This window comes from Rhipicephalus sanguineus, chromosome 1, assembly GCF_013339695.2.
Source record: "Rhipicephalus sanguineus isolate Rsan-2018 chromosome 1, BIME_Rsan_1.4, whole genome shotgun sequence".
Classification (NCBI taxonomy): domain Eukaryota; kingdom Metazoa; phylum Arthropoda; class Arachnida; order Ixodida; family Ixodidae; genus Rhipicephalus; species Rhipicephalus sanguineus.
Genome location: NC_051176.1, coordinates 164,321,779 through 164,342,024, shown reverse-complemented (window position 1 = coordinate 164,342,024; position 20,246 = coordinate 164,321,779). Strand labels below are relative to the sequence as shown.

At 44.3% G+C, this 20,246-nt stretch overlaps 1 protein-coding gene across 1 annotated transcript in view; it reads left to right on the top strand.

The window, feature by feature from the left end:
- Positions 1–20,246, top strand: part of LOC119401525 (wings apart-like protein homolog) — a 124,436-nt gene that overhangs the window by 91,795 nt on the left and 12,395 nt on the right. The window contains exons 16-17 of the mRNA XM_037668410.2: positions 2,872–2,960; positions 12,515–12,610. Coding sequence (XP_037524338.1) covers positions 2,872–2,960; positions 12,515–12,610 — 185 coding nt within the window. The remainder of the gene's footprint in view (positions 1–2,871; positions 2,961–12,514; positions 12,611–20,246) is intronic.

Here is a 20,246-nt window from a genome sequence, read left to right as displayed (position 1 = left end):
TTCTTCGTATAAAATTCCAATTTGTTGCTGTATCACATTTGTTGCTTCACTGAGTTTTTGTTTCCTCAGTCAGTACGCTATTGTTGGTGCGTGTAGTTTGGCTAGTTTTGCCGCTTTGACACGTTGCTTATATGTATCAAAGCGGCAAAACTAGCCATACTGCATGCACCAACAATTGCAGTCGGCACCAACAATTCCAGCAGTCGGCTTCATTTGCAACTGTTAGTGATATAAAAATAGAAATGTTCGGCCCAAAGCAACAAAGGCAGCAGATATTTTCGGGTAAGGACGAGCAAATAGTGTGAATCAACCAAATTAAGGGGGAAGGCTACTCTTTTAAAACTTCTTTAAATTCCTGATCTATTTCGTTGAAACTTGCTGAGTATATGTATATTTGTGTGCTGATTTCAAATATGCAATTATTTTTCTTGTACAATATGTAGTTTTTAAAACATCAAACATTTTATGTGCCTTTTTCAGGTATCATTTCTCCTAAGCTGGGAGAATCACAAAGTAAATCAGCATATAACAATATTCTGGAATGAGAACTGTGTGCAAGAAAACAGGAATGGACGTTCTAAACCAATTTGTACAAAAGTTATAGTATGTTGAACATTCACAAGTTAGTCCACGTGAAGCTGGGATTTCACTCATAAATGTTCACCATAGTATAACTTTTGTTCAAATGGGTTTAGAATATCCATTCTTGTTTTCTAGCATACAGTTTTCATTCCAGATTATTGTGATATATGGATATGCTTTGTAATTTTCCTGGTTTAGGAAAAACCTTGCCCAGAAAAAAGGCACATGAAATGTTTGATATTTGAAAGGGAAGCTGAAGCACTTTTAAAAAAAAATGACTTGGGAATGTGTAATCATAGTTAGATCCTTGCTGAATACGCAAACCAATGTAATAGTTCACAGAAGTGAACGCAAATGGCATTTCTTGGCAAAAAAACAGCGGCTGCAGCTGCAGGGCTTCTTCAACTGCTGAGCGAAGGCGGTGACGTCAACTTCGGTGTGCCGCGTCATCGGCGCCATCAGCTCTGTAAAAGCATGGCCTTCGCGATCAGTTCCACCAACGCGCGCAGCCAGAAGTAGTCACGGAGGCCACGGCTCCGCCAAAATCACGGTGGTAGAATAAAACAGGTGGCCTATCGAGCGCCGCGAGCGCGTCGTCGTACTGCTCGAGTTGCTCGCGGCCGCCGCTAGGTACGCGACGAGTTTTGGGGCCGAAAGATGCGCACCGCAAGCTCTCGCTGTGCTGTAAAAACCGGTTTCTCTAGCTAATTTTGTGGCTTTAAACGGTTGTTTGTGCTTTTACTATCTTGTAGTGGCTGTCTGCCAGCTTCGACTGCAAAAGTAAGAGCGCCAGGCTTTATGGAGCTTAAATTTTTTTAATCGACGCGGGTAGCCCCGATATGACTGTCACAGGGTGCCGATTGCAAGAGACGTGCGCGTATTTTTTTTTTTTTTTTCGAAAGCGTGAAAATTCCTACCGGCGAGTGTACGGAGTAAAAAAAAAAGCATTTGGTTTTCACGTTATCGAATGTACGTCGAAGGACTGTAGCTGGCGGTCTTTCCATGGAATTGCATTTCTCCACAACTGCAGTCGCTTTTCGTCTTTCGGCGCGGAGAAAAGACACAGCTTTTCTTTGCACGTTTTGTAGCCACATTTGAAATTTGGAGCAAAGCATTTTCGTCCCATGGTGGCCGCCGCATCAGCGGCACACATGAGCCACCGTGGTTTCAGCCGTGGTTCCAGCTTACAAAGTGAGCGGAAACACCGATGCGGTCGCGCACGTTGGTTTGACAGAGTGCAAAAAACGCGACGCATCAGAGCGGATCTCAAGCCGTGGGATCACCTAATCACGACCACAGTGATCTGGCCGTGATCATGACTCAAAGGCTGATTGCGACTTTGCGACGCTGGTTGCGTCACATAGGGACGCTCTTGCTCTTCGGACGCTTGCACCCACGGACGCCTCCGCATTTATCGAAGATGACCAAGCAGAAAGGAAGAGACGCGGCTGCAACGCTGGTTGCGTTGCATGCTTTCATTAGTGGCGCGTCCGTTCTAAGCGACGGCAACTCTTCAGTGTTGCTCTAGGCCTCTGGTGTAATAAATACACCGCGGATCTCTTTCTCAAAAGTTAAAGATGTAAATTGCAGTTTAAATGCTCGCGACGCACGCTGGCCACATGCTTTCAAATGCGCCGGAACGGAGATATCGGCCCAGAGTATACCTGCTGCCACCTTGCGGAAAAGCGGCGGCAACTCGAGCACCTCCGTGACACGCGCGGCGCATTGGCGGAGCGGCGCGTCGAGCTGCAACCGTGGCCAACGTTTATAGAAACGTTGAGCGTGGCCAAAACTACCGACGTGGCCAAAACTACCGACGCGTTCGCGTGGGTGGAGCAAGACGAACTTTTCTTTCGCGTATTTTAAAGCTCCTGCTGCCACAACAGCGAAAAAAAATTACGCCATCGTCGACAATAATGTTGGTCCTTGTTAACAACGAAGTTTTACCGAAGTGTAGAACCACTTCAGCATCCCTTTAAAGACTGCATATTGTACTGGAAAAATTGCATACTTGAAACCAGTGCACAAGTATATGTACAACGAGTTTCAAGAAAATCAATCAAGAATTTAAAATATACACTGAAAACATAGCTGGCCAAGTAAAAATTTGAAATTTGTTTGAATTAGGTAACTGAAAGTTTGAATTATCGCTAGTAATAGAAGTTTACTGTACTTGGCTATTTTTTTCTCTTGATGAAGTTCAAAAGCTGCTATTCTGTATTTGCATGCTATATGTGCTGGTCATGAAAGCATTCTAACCTCATCTGTGTTGTATTCTTTTGATTGCAGCACTTCAGAAAGCTGGCAAGCACATGGAACATAGCATAGTGTGTGCCTACATTGCCTTGCTACTTGGCTGTGCTGTGCAGAATAACAAGGTAACTATTCATAGCATGTCGTTCCTTATGAATTGTAAAGGCAGCTCTATATTGCATATTCTATTAGTGTCAAATCACAGGAAGTTTGTAACTAAAAGGGCACCGAAACAAGCCCAAAAGATGTGTGAAGATTTTTTGATGGAAACATTCTGGTCGTGTGTCACATTACAGGCCAAAGAGTTTTTCACTGCGCAAGCTTAACCCGTTGTGGTTCATTGTCAGCCCCTGTCCGACAACGCAACACGGCCGTAGCAGTCCGCTGTCGGCCATTGTGTGACAAAGGTTTTGGGGTTGAATTTTGAGGGTTTTCTCACTGCAATGCCTGTGCATTCTCCCCATACATGATAAGCCCTCAATTGACCTTTTCGGTTCTGGCATTGTCAAATGACGACACCACACGAAATTTCTCCCAGCACCTCGGAAACTAAACCAAAGCTGCTAATTCTTAGGAGGGTATTTCTTCAATGATCCCCATTGTGATCTAAACCACCAGTGTGGCATTTTTGGGGAGCTGGGAGCCACAAAGAAGCTTGACCGAAGTCATGGGTGACGCCGAGGCGGGAAAGCGCCATTTTCGGGACGAAGTCCTGAAGTTGTTTCTAGGACTTCCACTCTGCCAAATACGACGTTGGTTCAGGTTTTGTGTACTCTAGTGAGTAGCAGGAATTAAGGAGCCATTTTTCTCATTTCACGACCACTGAGCCCTGCTGATCAAATTTGACGCCATGTTTGTAAATCCATAAATACTTACACCACTGGCTCAATTTTTTGCTTGTGGTCTTCTGAGGTCCTTGCTATTAGAAAAACATGGACAAAAATATTCTCTACAAAAATAAAAATTCCAGGGCTGAAAGGGTTAAGAAATAAATTCATTTTGTGAGTGTTTCCTTTTTTTTTTTCCCCCACAAGGGTGAAACTCAATATCCAGCCCTGACCTTCTGGATATCCAAGTGTTCTCACAAGCGTGCTGTTTGCTGTGAAGCATGGCCGCTTTTTCACCTTGTGCATTTTACGGCAGTAATGAAGCATTTTGAGAAAGCGATAATGACTTACCCCTGTACAGTAGACTCTCGATAATTCAAACTTGAGGGGACCTCGGGATTTTATTTGAATTATCAGAAGTACTCATAAATATAACTCAGGGCAACACACCGACTAACACTGCGATGCCACAGCAACATCATAGACTGCTCTGCATGTTTGCCAGTAAAAGTTTTAGACATCAGCGATAGGCATGCACGTGTGTGTAATTGACGGACAAAATGTGTTGCATTTCACGACAGTTGCTAGCCCCTTCTAATCCTTAGGACACTTTCTCGCACAGCATACTGCAGAGAAAGTGACTTTAAGAAACGTTTGGCGTGCGATAGATCAAGGCCAGACAGTACAGTTTTTTTTCCTTCGGTAAGCACGAGATTAGTATTGGTGCGCAAGGTTCGGCTAGTTTGGCTGTTATGTAGGCAGGCAATCAGCTTTATTTGCACCTGTTAGTAACAGAAAAACGTGAATGTTCAGCTAGAAGCAACAAAGGCAGCAGATATTTCCATACATGGACAAGCAAAAAGTTTGAATTAACCGAATTTGTGCAGTGAGGCAGTTTGAATTAAGCAGCTTTAAAATACATTGAACACATAGTGGGCCAACCACAAATTTAAGATTTGTTTGAATTTATCCGAAAGTTTGAATTGTCACAGTTTGAATTATCGAGAGTCTACTGTATTCTCAAACAGGCCTCGACTCGAATTTCGTCCATCATTTGACTGAGTTGAGCACAGCGCCGCTGCTTGACTGAAAATGACGCCGCACTTCTCAAGAATCGCTGCAGATTATCGCTGACATGCAGTAACTTGTTCTGCCTCAAGACGGCGCTCCCATCGATTTTCTCAAGTCAAGGTGGAGCGAAGGGACGTTCTAAAATATGGGGGTTAGAGGGGCCCTGCAACACTTTTTGAGCATGGTCAGAAAACGCTGCCTATCGGTAGTCGAGGCTCCCAAGAACACACGAGCCAAGCATTAAAGCGCAACACGCGGCCTGGAATTTACAATTCAGCTAAAGTCAGCTAAAGATCGCTCCCTCTTCTCTTGACAAATGATGCTATTTGCCGCGAGATCGGACTATGTGTGGCAGCACCGTCGCCACGTTTGTGTGAATAGGCGGTCGGTGGCATCTATGGGTCATTCCACGCCAACTGTCCCAGCCTTGGCACTCGACCATCTGCGATATGAATGAAAAAAATCGAGGACCATCCATCTGAAGCCAGAAGCCTTCCGCCAAAATATTTTTGGCGAAAAAAATTTTTCAGTGCCGCAAACCCTATGTGAAGTTTTTCGGAAAGCTCGAAACTATGGCTCGGAAAATGCGTTTTCAAAAAATCTCTTCTTCATATATTAGGCTAGGACAAATTTCTCCCTACATAACGATCGTAGGCTTCTCACTTAAAATAAGTTTCACGAACGTTTAGGCTTTCGTGAAATTTTCATGCGGCCTTAAATATTGACAATATGACCCATATTGGGGATTTTTTCATAGAAAGGCGACATTCAGTGAAATTTAATATTTTGATTTAACTGATTGCCAGGAAGTTTTACTGTAGCCCAAAAATAGTTTGAGACGTATATGGCATGAAATGTTCTGTAGAGCTGACGACAAAGTTGCAAAAAAGTTGATTTTTGCACATGTTTAGTCGTAAATTTAACATTGAGGTGCTCCTAGTAAAATTATGCTAAATAGCGCATTTACTAGCAACATTAGTTGTCTACTGACTGAAAAAGTTTTATCAAATTACTTTTTGTTTTAAGGAAGAAAAAAATTTTTGAAGTTGTGGTCTGCCGATGTCTATTTTTGCTCGTGTTTTCTCTTCGAAGAAACGCGTCCAGCGGTTAGTACAACCTACATGGGCGCGAGGTTCGCCACGGAACAGCTAGACAACATAATAATCTCTGCCCGTGCTTATTTGAATGCTTTAATAGTGAGTATTGGCCTGAGTAAAAGAGAAATACGAACTCCGCTAGAGTGAATTTAACCACATGCAGCTGTCCATTGAAGGTCGGCATAGTGAGCTTACGCAACAGCGGGAAGTGACACCGATGCGTGCGACAACCCGTTGCATGCGCAAAGGTTTAAAAATGGCAAAAGGAACAGATTAGTTGCTTTAACAAAGGAGATCAGTTGCACTTGTGACGAACACAATCGTATATAAGCATAGGCGTGCGCAGGGTTCTCCATCAGGGAGGGGGGGCGGATGCGAAGGTTCATCCCAGTGCACCCCCCCCCCTTACTAAGTGAATGTACGAGGCAGATTTTGCGCCCCCCCCTCCCTCTTAGGTGACAAGGGGTCAATGTATGGGGCAGAATTTGTGCCCGTCCTCTTAGGTGATTAGGGGGGGGGCGCCCCCCCCCCCCCCTTGTGCGCACGCCTATGTATATAAGTGATGATGTTTGACCAAGAACCGTGAATTGGTGCAAAAGTACAACATGCGTTTCATATTACAGCAACTGAATTTTTCCTTAATCTTAGTGTTTTTCCCACTTTTATATCTGTGCGCAGGTAACGGAGCGTTGCACGCATTGGTGTCACTTCCCGCTGTTGCGTAAGCTCACTATGCCGACCTTCAATGGACAGCTGCATGTGGTTAAATTCACTCTAGCGGAGTTCGTATTTCTCTTTTACTCAGGCCAATACTCACTATTAAAGCATTCAAATAAGCACGGGCAGAGATTATTATGTTGTCTAGCTGTTCCGTGGCGAATTTCGCGCCCATGTAGGTTGTACTAACCGCTGGACGCGTTTCTTCGAAGAGAAAACACGAGCAAAAATAGACATCGGCAGACCACAACTTCAAAAATTTTTTTCTTCCTTAAAACAAAAAGTAATTTGATAAAACTTTTTCAGTCAGTAGACAACTAATGTTGCTAGTAAATGCGCTATTTAGCATAATTTTACTAGGAGCACCTCAATGTTAAATTAACGACTAAACATGTGCAAAAATCAACTTTTTTGCAACTTTGTCGTCAGCTCTACAGAACATTTCACGCCATATACGTCTCAAACTATTTTTGGGCTACAGTAAAACTTCCTGGCAATCAGTTAAATCAAAATATTAAATTTCACTGAATGTCGCCTTTCTATGAAAAAATCCCCAATATGGGTCATATTGTCAATATTTAAGGCCGCATGAAAATTTCACGAAAGCCTAAACGTTCGTGAAACTTATTTTAAGTGAGAAGCCTACGATCGTTATGTAGGGAAAAATTTGTCCTAGCCTAATATATGAAGAAGAGATTTTTTGAAAACGCATTTTCCGAGCCATAGTTTTGAGCTTTCCGAAAAACTTCACATAGGGTTTGCGGCACTGAAAAATTTTTTTCGCCAAAAATATTTTGGCGGAAGGCTTCTGGCTTCAGATGGATGGTCCTCGATTTTTTTCATTCATATCGCAGATGGTCGAGAGCCAAGGCTGGGACAGTTGGCGTGGAATGACCCGTATACAAATGTACGCAGCGGTGCTTCGCCGTAGGCAGTTTGAGTCGATTGTCGGCGAATAAAGCGTGTTGACTGCTGCCTAATGGTGATGTATACGCCCTCCATTGCCGCATGAATGCACAAAACCGCCCTAACGTTCGTATTACGTGTGAGAGAAGCGCAATCTGCCAACCAATGGGGTACTGGCCTTTGGTCACATTTGTGTTTTGCACTGTGCTCGATGTTTTTTCTTGCTTTATTTGTAGTTGTTTAAATTGTGTTTTGCCTATACCACAAAATAAACAGCGTTGCGCGACTGAGCCAATTAAGTATTTAATTCTTGCTCTAGCGGCTAGGATAAAAGAGTCTGCATTTCTGCGTAATTAGATGAAGTAGAACTTTGGGCACTCTGCTTTTGTGTTTGCATGAATACGCGTATTGCTATAAAAATGCGTGCCTTGAGGTCTTCTTTACCGCTAACCAGCCTCTGTAGACGCTAGTTCATGCTTTGTGGTATCACAAGGATTTCCAAATCGCCAGCACATCACGAGATAATGTTGCTAAAATTCTGCATTCACACCTCGACATTTAGTACTTTTTTTCGTTTCGGACGATGCCAAATGCACTATGTTATGTGCTTGAACGACAAAGTGGCACCTACATTGAAATGATTTTGGCGACTGGAAGGTACGATGGTTAGAGCTAGCGCCATACCGACATGTGCATGCACTCTCTTATTAGAGTGCATACAAGTCTCGTAAGGCGAAACGCTTATGTATATCGTGTAGGCATATGTACAACCATTTGATACTGTGCTAGTACAATGGAATAAGCTGTAACTTGATGATGTGTATAATCTACGCACACATGCGAACACGGTGTGGCTAGCAGACGACGCAAGGAGCCATCCACATCACGGGGTTTCGTCCGCTCGCCGCTAGGTGCTGACTATGCTCGATCTTGCGGCCAATATACTCAAAATCACTGCATCATATACTCAAGTTCCATGCCATTGGCTGATTTGAGCATTTTGAGCATGGTCGCCGTGGGATACCGCCACGTGCTCGCACTAGTGATCACACTGAAAGTCAGCAGTGCGTTCAAAGAAAAAAAAGAAAAGCAAATGCTCAAGTTCATGATGTGCGCTGACGAAGGGCCGCATCTCAGTGCGCTCGCTGGTGGGAGAGGAGAGAGAAAGCGCTTGAAGCGTGCGACAAATCCCGGTAACTCCGCTCATACTTCACGGATTCTAAATATTTTTGCGGCATGCGATTCGTGAAGCGTCATGCGCTAATAGTGAGACTAGTCCATTATAACTCAGAAAAGTGTTGCAGTGCCCCTTTAATGCTGGCTGTGGTAAAGCACTTCAAGAAATTACCCCACAACTTGGCTACACTCCAGGATCATGCTCCCTGCGGCGGGCTGCTGAAAAGGATGCACGGCGCATCAAGAAGTCAACTAAAGTGCACGAAACTGCTCCAAAGAAGCACAAAACTGACTTGAAATCAAAAGAAAATGTGTCCTCAAAGGCAAAGGACTACATCCCAGGCGGGTTTTAGGTGCTCATAGCTAATATTAAACTGCTTTCGTGTAACAAAACTTTGAGCTCCGTTTTCTCAGCTTCCATTTTTTGTGAAGTTGCTGTCGGTCATACCAGTGCTACTTCATAACTATTGAAGCTAAAATCATTCTGTTTTTTTAAACTTAGCTCTTGAAACACTGGCCAGCGCCTTCATTTTCACCTGCAAGTCGTAAAAAATTTTATAATTTTGTTTTTGCAAAAGTTGTCGGTAAGAAAACATGTATAAGACATTTCAGAAATTTTTACTGTGCTCATTTTGACATAAAAAAAATAAACGAATAGCATTACGTCATACAGTGGGCCTTGCTGAATATGTGTAAACAAATATGTTACCAAAATTATGTTTAATTAACCAATTATTAGGGTATGATTGTAAAGGTCTATCAAATGTTGTAACTCGGAAACTATATTAGATATCTTAAAATTGATTTCATTTATGATATCAGCATAGCAAATCACATCAGTGTACCAAATTTCATCAATATATCCATATAAATAACGAAGATAATTTTCATTGCCACGTCCCCCCTTAAGTGAGGAAGAGAATGACATTCCTTCATCAGACTGTGATGACAGTGATTCGACAGAAGCAAGTGACAAAGACCATGACGGCTTTTCATCAGACCGTGCGGATCACTACTCTGCGAGCTATGCATATTCTTGCAAGTTAATGAATTGGTGGTGAAAGCTTTCTTTTTCCGGCTTCTCGAAGTTTTGATTTTGCAATAAGCTTCATATTAATGCGAATGCACCAATGGAATTATGGCGAAAATAGCAGTGACACCCGCAGTGCTGCCAGAACCTCATCCAACAGCTGATGGGTGACGGGAGGGCTCGTGCCTGTCTGCACATATGGAGTGTGAGGAAAGGCTAGATGGGAAGAACCAATTCATTTACAAGATGCCAAGCTGAACCAGCAAGGACTGTGCTGTTCGTAGTGATTGAAAAACAAGGGGGCAGGAGGGAAACTTGCAATAACAAAACTTGCAAAAGTTTGCAAAACTTTTTCAAGTAATAATCTGCAAAACTTGCTGTAATAACCGGGTTTAAGATTTCTGCAAAACTTGCAGTAATAACCCACATCCGTACCCAGGCGAATGCTTCAAACTGGTTTCACATGGTGCTCAAATATTATTGCAAGAGTTGGGTGTAGAAGGCAACAGGAAAAATATGAATGTTCTTCTAGTTTTTCGTACACAGCTTGGGTTTTTCTTTGCAGCGCCAGAAACTGCCAAAATAGATTTCAGGTAGGCGCATTCAGTTTGTCGCCTATTAAAAGCATGCAGTAGGCCTAAAGTAGTGCTGTGTCGCACACGTGCCCAAGTAGATATCTGAAGATACTTATTGTGATAAGGTCGTCGGCGAAAAGTCATGCTGGCGTGTTCGTCAGTGGCCGCCGCCTCACCTTCGTTCTTTCCCTATGCTTCCCCACAAAGGCGTCGCCGCAGTTGCGTGGAAGTCGGAATCGGTGATCGACCGATCTATGTACTTCTTGAAAAGACTGAAAAGCTTTGGCAGCACATTGTGGTGTCGGGAAGTTCAGCGGCTCAGTATAACTTTATGGCACAAAAGGTTATCGCAGTACGCAGGGTACGCACTAACCAGTAGGCGTAGGACGAAGCCTATGGCTTAAGCGGTCAGCGAATGCATTAGGCTCTATGAGACTCGGTCGAGGATTCGTCGCAACTACGTTTTAACCGTTAGTACGCTTAAAGTGAGTACGTATTAACGAGGTTTGACTGTGTACCGAAACCCAACCTTCACCAATTACCCGAATATCCGCACAGTTAGTCAAAGCAAAACACAGCAAATATGGCATTCGCTCCCCCTCCGACTATCTCCTCTTCTCGAGCGGTGTCACTTCTTTCACAGATATGGCCAAAGATGGGTGACTGATGCAGCTAGATGCCCTATTGTTAATATGGAAAGCTTCCGCAAGTTCATGTGTCGTGTGATCTCTGTGTTTGAACAAAATTTCCGTCGCAGCGAACCGCACCTAACATCGGCCCTCAGCACAGTGCATGGCTAAGTGTGTTAGTGGTCTTCCCTGTAAAGAAAACTGGTGCTCCCTTTGGCACATCGGCCTGTCTGGCCAACGTAGACATGTCCACAGGACAGAGGGATGCAATATACGTTTGTCTTACAAGGCACGAACCTGAGTCTGGTTAATGGCGCAACCGCATATCACAACGTTGTCAAGCCTGTTGCCTACCATTGAACACAGCCTACTTAGCTTATTAGTAGCAGAAAAAACGACTCCGAGCCCAAATCGCTGCGTTGTCTTCTTCAGCCTGTGTGACAGCGCGTGTACATATGGCATAACTGCCACTTAGTGATTTTTATCCAGACTGTGGCTGCGATCATCACGACCTTTTATCTGCTTGATAAGGCATTGGCAGGCGGCTTGTATCACCGAGACAGGAAAGGCTGCATCTTTAAGGTCTACTTGTTCATTAAAGCTGCACAGAGTAAAATGTTGACATGACCTACTGACAGCTGATTTCAGACATGACATAGCTATCCCGTTCTTTACTAGCTTTGAGTGGAAGAAACAGTAGCTCAAGAGTGGCTAGGTGGACCGGGGTGCGTACATCCAGCAAACACGCTGTAAGGAAAAATGCAGTGATAGGTCAAGGAATCTTAAGGTGTTGTTAACAGGCATTTCAGAGGGGAAAATCGCCCTGCCATGGTGGTCTACTGGTTACAGTGCTCGACTGCTGACCCGCAGGTCATGGGATCGAATCCCGGCCGCGGTGGCTGCATTTTCGATGGAGGCGAAAATGTTTGAGGCCCGTGTACTTAGATTTAGGTGCACGTTAAAGAACCCCAGGTGGTCGAAATTTCAGGAGCCCTCCACTACAGCATCTCTCATAATCATATCGTGGTTTTGGGACGTTGAACCAGAGATGATATTATTACAGGGGAGAATCAAACCACCGGTAAAGGCCTGGAGTACAACATCTGCAAATGATTTGATTTGTATGTTGCTTGCCAACACTAAAAATTCATTTGCATACTGAAAAACTTTTATGGTTGTGTCTTGCAAATCAATTTGCAAGCCCCTATCGACCCTGCTCAGGAAAATGTTACTCAGGCCGGGGGCAACCCTCGACCCTATCCACACACCCAACCTTTGTACGAAGACCTTATCTTTAATCCCACCAAGGTGTTGCTGCAGCATGTGAGCGAATGCATTGTTAACAATAACGGCGACGTGTCATTTAGGGATGCCTGTGGAACCACGGTAGAGGCCTTTTTGGAACTGTTAAGCTTCTAAAAAGTGAGTGGCCACTGCACAGTCTATAGTATCCAGATTTTAAAACTATTGAGTGCTTAATTAACAAGGCTACAGTGTGGTGCTTAGGGGGTAGAACATGTCACCGTGTGCCGAGAATTTCATGGTTTGCTTGCTTATGTTAGGATAAATGGCATGAGGATGCACTTGTAGCACACACATTACAGATAAAGTATAGAGATGTTAATAAATGTATGGGTGTTCCTCTTTGCAGGAGTTGGCTGAAAAGTTGCGGGAGTACACACCAGAGGGCAAGTTTGAGCCATTGGTCGACGCACTTAAGAAATTTCACAATTTTATCAATCTTACGGTAAGTATTGCTTATGAAAACTAGCGCATTAGTGCCAACCCTATCTTGTCTACAGTACTGTTTATTCATCCAGTATGTACACAGTGCATAAGTGCATATGGTCATCTTTGAATGTTCTTGCTGCGAAAAAGTGTAGTGAAACTGTAATTCGAAACTTCTTCATTTAGATTGACATATAGCTTGAACTCATTGCTTGGCCTTGGCATAGTTGCATGTACTGTAGGCTTCCATTAATTCGACTGGTTTACATAGCTCTTTGGTTAAATTAACTCTATTCTATACAAAGATTCTGAGAGCGCAGCTCGATTTCGTTCTGTTTTGCTCGTTTTGGGGCATGTAGGAGATTCAACGCGATGTGAGTCAGTCCAAGAGATTCATATGAAGGAATACTATACCTCATCAGCGTTATATACTGTCTACGTGTATATCCATGAGAAGTGACATCATTGTCGTGCGATTCTTGTGTCTCATTTTGTGCCATAGTGAATTGGCAACTAGCTCGCCAAGCTTCTCATTTTAATTAGTTATTATAGACTACAGTAAAACCTCGTTAATTCGAAGGCCTTGGGACCATAAAATATCCCAATTAAGTGGGATTCCCAATTATCCGAAACAACACGTAATCAAAGAAATCAGCCAGAAAACGTGATATACGGAAGTCACACCTTTATTGTGGCAAGTCCGCCTACTTAGAGAAAAATTCCTCCATGCGTGACTGACACGTTCGGTAGTTCCCAGCACTGAAAGTCATAATTTCCAGCCTGTCAATGGGGCGCAGCATCTCAGCCTCGCCGCCATTGCACTCGACGAAGCTGCGCACAACACTCAAGGCATTGATGACATCTGCCAAAAGGGGTGCTCGGGAGGGCTCGTCATCGCTGTCAACATTAGAGGCCGAATCGGTCGATCTCGCAGCTATCTCGCTGTCGATGTCGGCGTAACATGTCTGCACTGTGCACTCGACATTTGCGTACTCGGAGAATCCGATTGGAGTGCACTCCTCGTCTTCCGTGTGCAAAGCCTCATATCGAGTGCAGAGAGTCTCCCCTTCTTCATCAAACGGGCAAGTGACAGCGGTGACAGCACACTCAGCGGAGGTTGCCTCTTCTTTCACAAACCCGGCGTGCTCAAAACACCGTCGGATAACGGTGGCCTCCACCTGCCTCCATGTGTGAACAATGAGGCAAATACCACCGAGGAGGTCAGTGTTATACTCCTTTCCATTGTCATAGCAAAGGAGCATTCGCTTCAACAAATTGTAGCGATATATTTTCCTGGTATGGTGTATGACGCCCTGGTCCATCGGCTGTGATAGCGACATCGTGTTCGGGGGTAGAAAGACCAGCCTGATTGCTTGCAGGTTCTGAATGTCGCCTGAGCTGGGCAATTATCGACGACGAACAAAACGCTGCGCCCTGCGGCCACAAACTTGCGGTCAAGGTGCCGCATGTATTCTTCAAAGAGTGCAGCCATCATCCAAGCTTTCTTGTTGTTTTTATAGATCAGGTCATCCTTGGATGGCAATCGTGCATTTTTGAAACAACGAGTCTTTTCTCTCTTCCCAATAACAAGCAGTGGCAGCTTATGCTCACCGCACATGCTTGCACCAAACAAAACAGTGATTCTGTCTTTGTTCTGTTTCCGCCCCTTAATGTCTGCCTTTTTCAAAGCGAACGTCTTCGTAGGCAACATTTTGTAGAATAGAGCAGCTTCATCAAGGTGGTAAACATCCGCTGCTTCGTACTTGGCGAGTAGTGGAGCCAAGGTGTGCTGCTTCCAGCCGTTGACAACAGACTGATCCGCGCTGCCACTCTCACCACAAACAGTCACGAATGCCAGGTTGTTGCGCTCCTTAAATCGGCAAAACCACCCATTGCTGCATTTAAACTCAGAATGTCCAAGTTGCAGCGCCAGCTGGTTGGCCTTCTCACGCAATATGGTCCGATTGACAGGAAGGTGTGCTGCGTTGGCTTTCTGCAGCCAGTCGATCAGAACTGCTTCAACGTCTGCGTACGTAGGCGGGTGTACTCGTGTACGCTTTGACGAGTGCGTCTTGCTGTAAACATCGAGAATTTTTTCCTTATTCTTGATGATGTTGCACAGCATTGACAGAGGCACGTGGTGCTTTTCGGCGAGAGCCGTTTTCGATGCCGTCGACTTGCTGGCCTCTTCAGTTAAGCACACCTTTTCGTGCTGGGACAAGCTCTTGTACTTCAGCATCTTCCTTCCAAGCACACCTCAGTCAACCAATTCACAGGGAAGACACTCAAGCGGAGACAGGAGACAAACAGAGCAGTCGCACCGAATCGCACAATGCTCGCCAGCGACATCCAAATGACACAAAGACTCCACAAAATATTCACTTCGCTAGAGGGGCTAACATTGCTGTTGAGAAGATGATGATCATAATCGCAACTGCATGCATCGTCGTCTGGCAATTGCTCAAACATGGCGTCTACGACGTATTCCCGGTAAAAAAAAGAAGCATGGCCTTCGAGATCCATACATAAAAAAAAATGTGTATGTTTTAGTTACAGTCTCCGAGATTCGCAACATCCTTTGCATATCTCGGAAGTCGCGGCCAAGTGTGCCAATTAACCGGGAAGGGGCAGAAGGCCGCACCAATTGTCTGGTTAAATTTACATGTAAAAATTTGGGACCGCGCAAATAATACAAATTATCCGAAATTCCCAATTAGCAGAGTACAAATTACCGATGTTTCACTGTATTTTACGGATGGATTTCGCTGCCACCATATTGGGCTGTATGTAGCCTTGCCGTTTTGTATCTTAACTAAATGAACAGTGCTACAGTAGACCCATATGCATGAATACAGTTAGGTTGGTGCATTCAACATTTCATAACCCCCATTAATTCATGTCGTATTACAAAAATAAGAAAAGATTAGTTTAACAGCCCAAGTTGGTGGGGCCGATAGAGTGTACGCAGTTTTCAAAATCGGAGCTTTCATTTTTGCAGTGTGACAGTGGTGTATTCATCCGAGTTTAATTTGTTTCACTTAAGTGTCCACTACATTTCACCGTTTGTTTTGGTAACTTAATTTTTTTTTTATTAAAGTGATTCATTTTATTATGTTGCACCTTGTAACATTTTACTGTGGTACTGTGATAAACTGCTTCACTATGATAATGTTAACGAATCATATGCAAAAGAAGAGCATTTTGAAAATGTTGAGGGGTCCTGAAATGTGTTCAGTTTTGTGTTCTTTAGTAAATTCAGTCAATATGTTACATGATTAAAAGAATGCAAATGTTTTTTTAGAATACATTGCTTTATCTTTGTCATATTAATGGCATGCACATGGGCAGTCGGTTATTGATTGAAACCACTTATTTTTCTTGCTCTAACAACTGCTTCAAAACACCAAAAGTCACTTCCCTGCATTTCTCCCCTGCCTTTCTCCTTTCTCTCTCTCTATCATGGTATTACAGTCGATCCTGGATATATCGAACTCGGATATATCGAATTATTGGCTATATCGAACAGTTGAGAAATCCCCTTGAATTTCCCATGCAAAAGTATGGGGCTGGTGTGCACGTATATCGAACCCCCGCACAGCGAAACATCCGCTATATCGAACGCTGCCCCGCGCCGAAGCCCAGAAAGTGCATCTTTCCTAACAACTATTGATCATTTTTCGGCCGCGTTAGTCCCTCGTCGCGCGCAGGTGACAAAATTGTGTTGCTCTAGTTCGTTGCGCAGCGCTTGTCAGTTCACCAGTATATTGACGCGCAATACGCAAGTTTTAACGCATGGGCTAGTGTTTTTCGAAGAGGCTGATTGCCGAGGGCACCAAAGTGAGAATTCGAAGTGACTTCGCAGTCTTGTTGTAATGTTTGCACTCCCTTCCTTGTCTCTTCGCGCACGATGGCATGCGGGCCCGCAAAGCATGGCCTTCAAGATCCGCAACCTCGTGGCGTATTTCTAGTGTTCTCGGTTTTAAAATGCTGATCTCAGAGGCTACGCTTTTTTTCGCATTTCTCGCCAAAATAGTGGCTGCCTTCTGCAAAGCCACAAGTGCCATCGGTATCGCCAACATGTCGACGGTGGTGAAATGTTCCTTTGTGCAGCGTGTACTTCGCGCTTTGTTCTTGATGAATCGGTATTCGAGAGTCGAACTAAACACTGTCCCGCTGGTAGCGATAAACATTATGACCGGTTCTTGGAACAACGTCAAGTAAAGCGCCGTCGTGCACTGTTTCCTTACGTGCCTTGGTGCCAGGTGACGACTTTGGGTGCGTCATGACCGCAGACTACGGCGTACGGTGCATCAGGGAAACGGGCGCCGTATCGGACGGGAGCACAGCGAGTGACCTTATCGGTGCAGATAACGATGTAGCTGTTTCTGATTGCATCGATGCCGACATTGTAGCTGACGTTGCCGGTGCTGCGGAAAACGGCGCGCAAGAAGCAAGACAAGTTTATGGACTATTTGCATGCGAAATAAAGTGCGCTACCTTGCAAAAGAAGTTCTCACCTTGTTCTTTAGCATATGTGAGCGAATCGTTATGTTCACGCTTTTTACAATTTCGGAAAACTGTGTCGAGGCCTGCAGTGCTTTAATTAAAGCCTTAAATACGCATATTTCGTATTTTGAATTATCGATATATCGAACTATTTCGCGGTCCCCTTCGAGTTCAATATATCCGGGATCGACTGTATACGAGCAGCACACAATGTTTGCAAAGTCAAGCCAAAATTTATTTCGCACCTTTATTATCTACTGAATTCACGACCACTGTTTACCTACTGTGATTGCTCTCGCTGCCACTGTTGCTGCATCTACAGTCATCACTGTTAAACAGAAAGTTGTCTTGTCTCCCATTGAGCCTATTGCTGATGGAGAATTTTCTGGCGCTCTTGCAAACAGTCTTTGCTGGCATTGCTTTCATGCATGCACATACACAATCTTTTCTCATCTAGAAAATTGAAATTAGAAATAAGGCAAAATTAGAAATTAGAAATAAGGCAAACGACAGGGGTGAGACAGCTGCACATATTGCGCATTTTTGATATGATCCCATTTTCCTGCGCCAAGCTGGTTCAAAAGCATAAAAATCGCAAAAATTGCGCCTAACTGCTTCAAAACAGCCTCAAGAGAATTTTGATGCCCAGGTCAGCTTTAGTGGGGGAAAAAAGGCTGAGTTGACATGATTTTCCAACCAGTGCCAGGAATACTAAGAAAATAATGCATTCGCAGAACATATAAACGAGCCCAAGCGTGTTTCTTCTATGCATCTTTCTAATGAAGGCTCCCATGGTGCCGCCATAATTGCCTCTGGACTTGTCAATATGTGTGACCCCGCAAAAGTGTGCTGCCTTGCCCCGAACATGCTGCTTCTACTCACTAGGCTGTGTGTACTGGCACTTAGCGAAAACTACCGAGTAGCATGCATAGTGGGGTTGACTCTCAGGTTCTTTGTTGTGCGTAGCGTGTACCTCTGGTCGCTGCGGTTTTTGTGTCGACGCAGCTGCGTTTGGTCACCTACACGCATGTTTGCCGTCGGCAAGCACCTTGTGGCGTGAACATGGCATCAACTAGCTTTCTGCATGCGACGTGTCTCCGCAATGCTCTAGCGCATGGGTTCTCAAACTGGATTCCGGGAGCGGCCAGAACGAATGCAACCCGCTCCCGTTTTACCCCCATTAGCAACGAATTTCTTTATTTGGACGGGCAAATTTGCATTGCATTTTGTATTTAACGAAGTCATCGCACGCCGCATCCGCACATCGGGTGTCTGCAGGTAGCAAGAGACCCACGTGGTAGCAGCAGTAAAGACTCGTCGTCTAGTGCACGCCATGATACTTACGCGATTTGCGGACCCATGGTGACAGAACGCGCGCAGCACTGGTAATTCATGCTCGTGAGCGTTGAAACCAGTTCACACGACATTAACAAGCACCTCAGCGCTTTATTCGTGGCTCATGGCGCGTCGGTGTTCACATGGCACAGTTTTCATACACAGTGATTTGCCGCTGGTTTTTGTAGATTTTGTGATCAAAACGCGCAACGAGCACTTTGATACGCGTAAGAGGCGTCGCTTCGTGCCGGCTGTGGGCTACACGAGCATTTAAGCTTAACTTTACGCCCGACGTATCGGTCGACGACTGTTTCGCTGTGCGACTGGCATGCCTCCTTTTTTGTTTTGCAAAAAATAAACCAGGCCTCTGTACGTCCGGTGCTGCGTTTGTGTGAACACATTGCTTACGGTGCGCGGTGCATGAAGCATGCAGTGCATGCTGGGCGGGCGCTTTACGCGACTCGCAGAGCGGCCCAGGGAGGGGGGGATAGCAAGTTTATGTAATATCGGGAGTTCTACATCAATGGCGATAGCCTTCGATATTAAAGAAAAGAGAACAGGCAGTGTTAATACTGTGGTAGCACGCATCAAGATATGTTTGTTACACGGGCGAGAAACTACGTCGCGTGGTATGTAAAAAGGTAGGGTAGTTCATACCTGGTGATAATCTGTTAAAAAATCTTCCTCTAAAGGCTCTTTCACTGTTATGTGTATTCTAAGCCAATTAAAATATTTGCTTGTCCCCCCAAGTCTCTACAAATTTGTTTTTTCAAGCTCTTAGGACGACATATTAAATGCCGCTAACTGCTCCAAATCGAGGTTCTTCTGCTCCAAAATAGAAATTTTGCTGCTCCAAAAACTGCTCCCAATTCAGTTTCAGCTGTCTCACCCCTGCAAATAAGGAAAATCCATGTTATAACATAGATTTTACTGTGTAGCCTAACTGCGAAGCCAGTTGTGGAATTCACTAAAACTATGATTTTTTTTTTCATTGCATCTAAATATCTTTTTCAAAGTTTCAGCTAGCGGATACGTAGATACAGTGTTGAACTGAAAAGCTGAACAGTTTCTAGATCTGTGTTTCTCTTGTAATGTTCCTGTGTGCTTTGATAAGCCAAACAAATATTTAATGTTCGTCTGCAAGGGGACACTACTTCATTTAGAATACTTCATTAGAATATGCTCGCGCCAGTTCAGCGGTATTCTATAGATCATACATGGCTTAATGTCTGCATATCTAGGCAAATGTTCGAACCCCAGGCCACTCGTCTCACTAGCAGCAGAGCAACCGGCGCGCACTTCCATAACGTAAGCGAACAGTGTGAGTGAGCACACGGAAGAAAGCTGTATGGTTGTGTGCCCGTCCGGAAAGCAAAACGAGTGAAAAAGCTATAATAATCCTTTGTCTTATTGCCAACGAGACTGAGTTCGTTTTTCCGAGTCCCCGAAACAGGAAACGCAACCATGGCGGCATCGTTTGTGTAATTTAGCACCGCACGGAAACAGATGTAATCATCCCTCGGGGATTACCGTATTTACTCGCATAATAGGCGCAATTTTTTTTCAGAAAATCCGGCTCGAAGTTAGGGGTGCGCCAATTACGCGGGGTAAAATTTTCGAAAATTTTTTCGACTCGGTTCCCGCGCTTTAAATCTGCACATTTGTCAAGTAAAAGGTGACTTTATCGTTTACCAATTAATTCAGCATAAAACAAACATACCTACGTACCTTTTAATGAACAAGCAAGAGCCGTCAACTGCACACACACACGTAAAATTTATTTACACAAAAGTCGTAGGTGTTCCTCCTTTTCC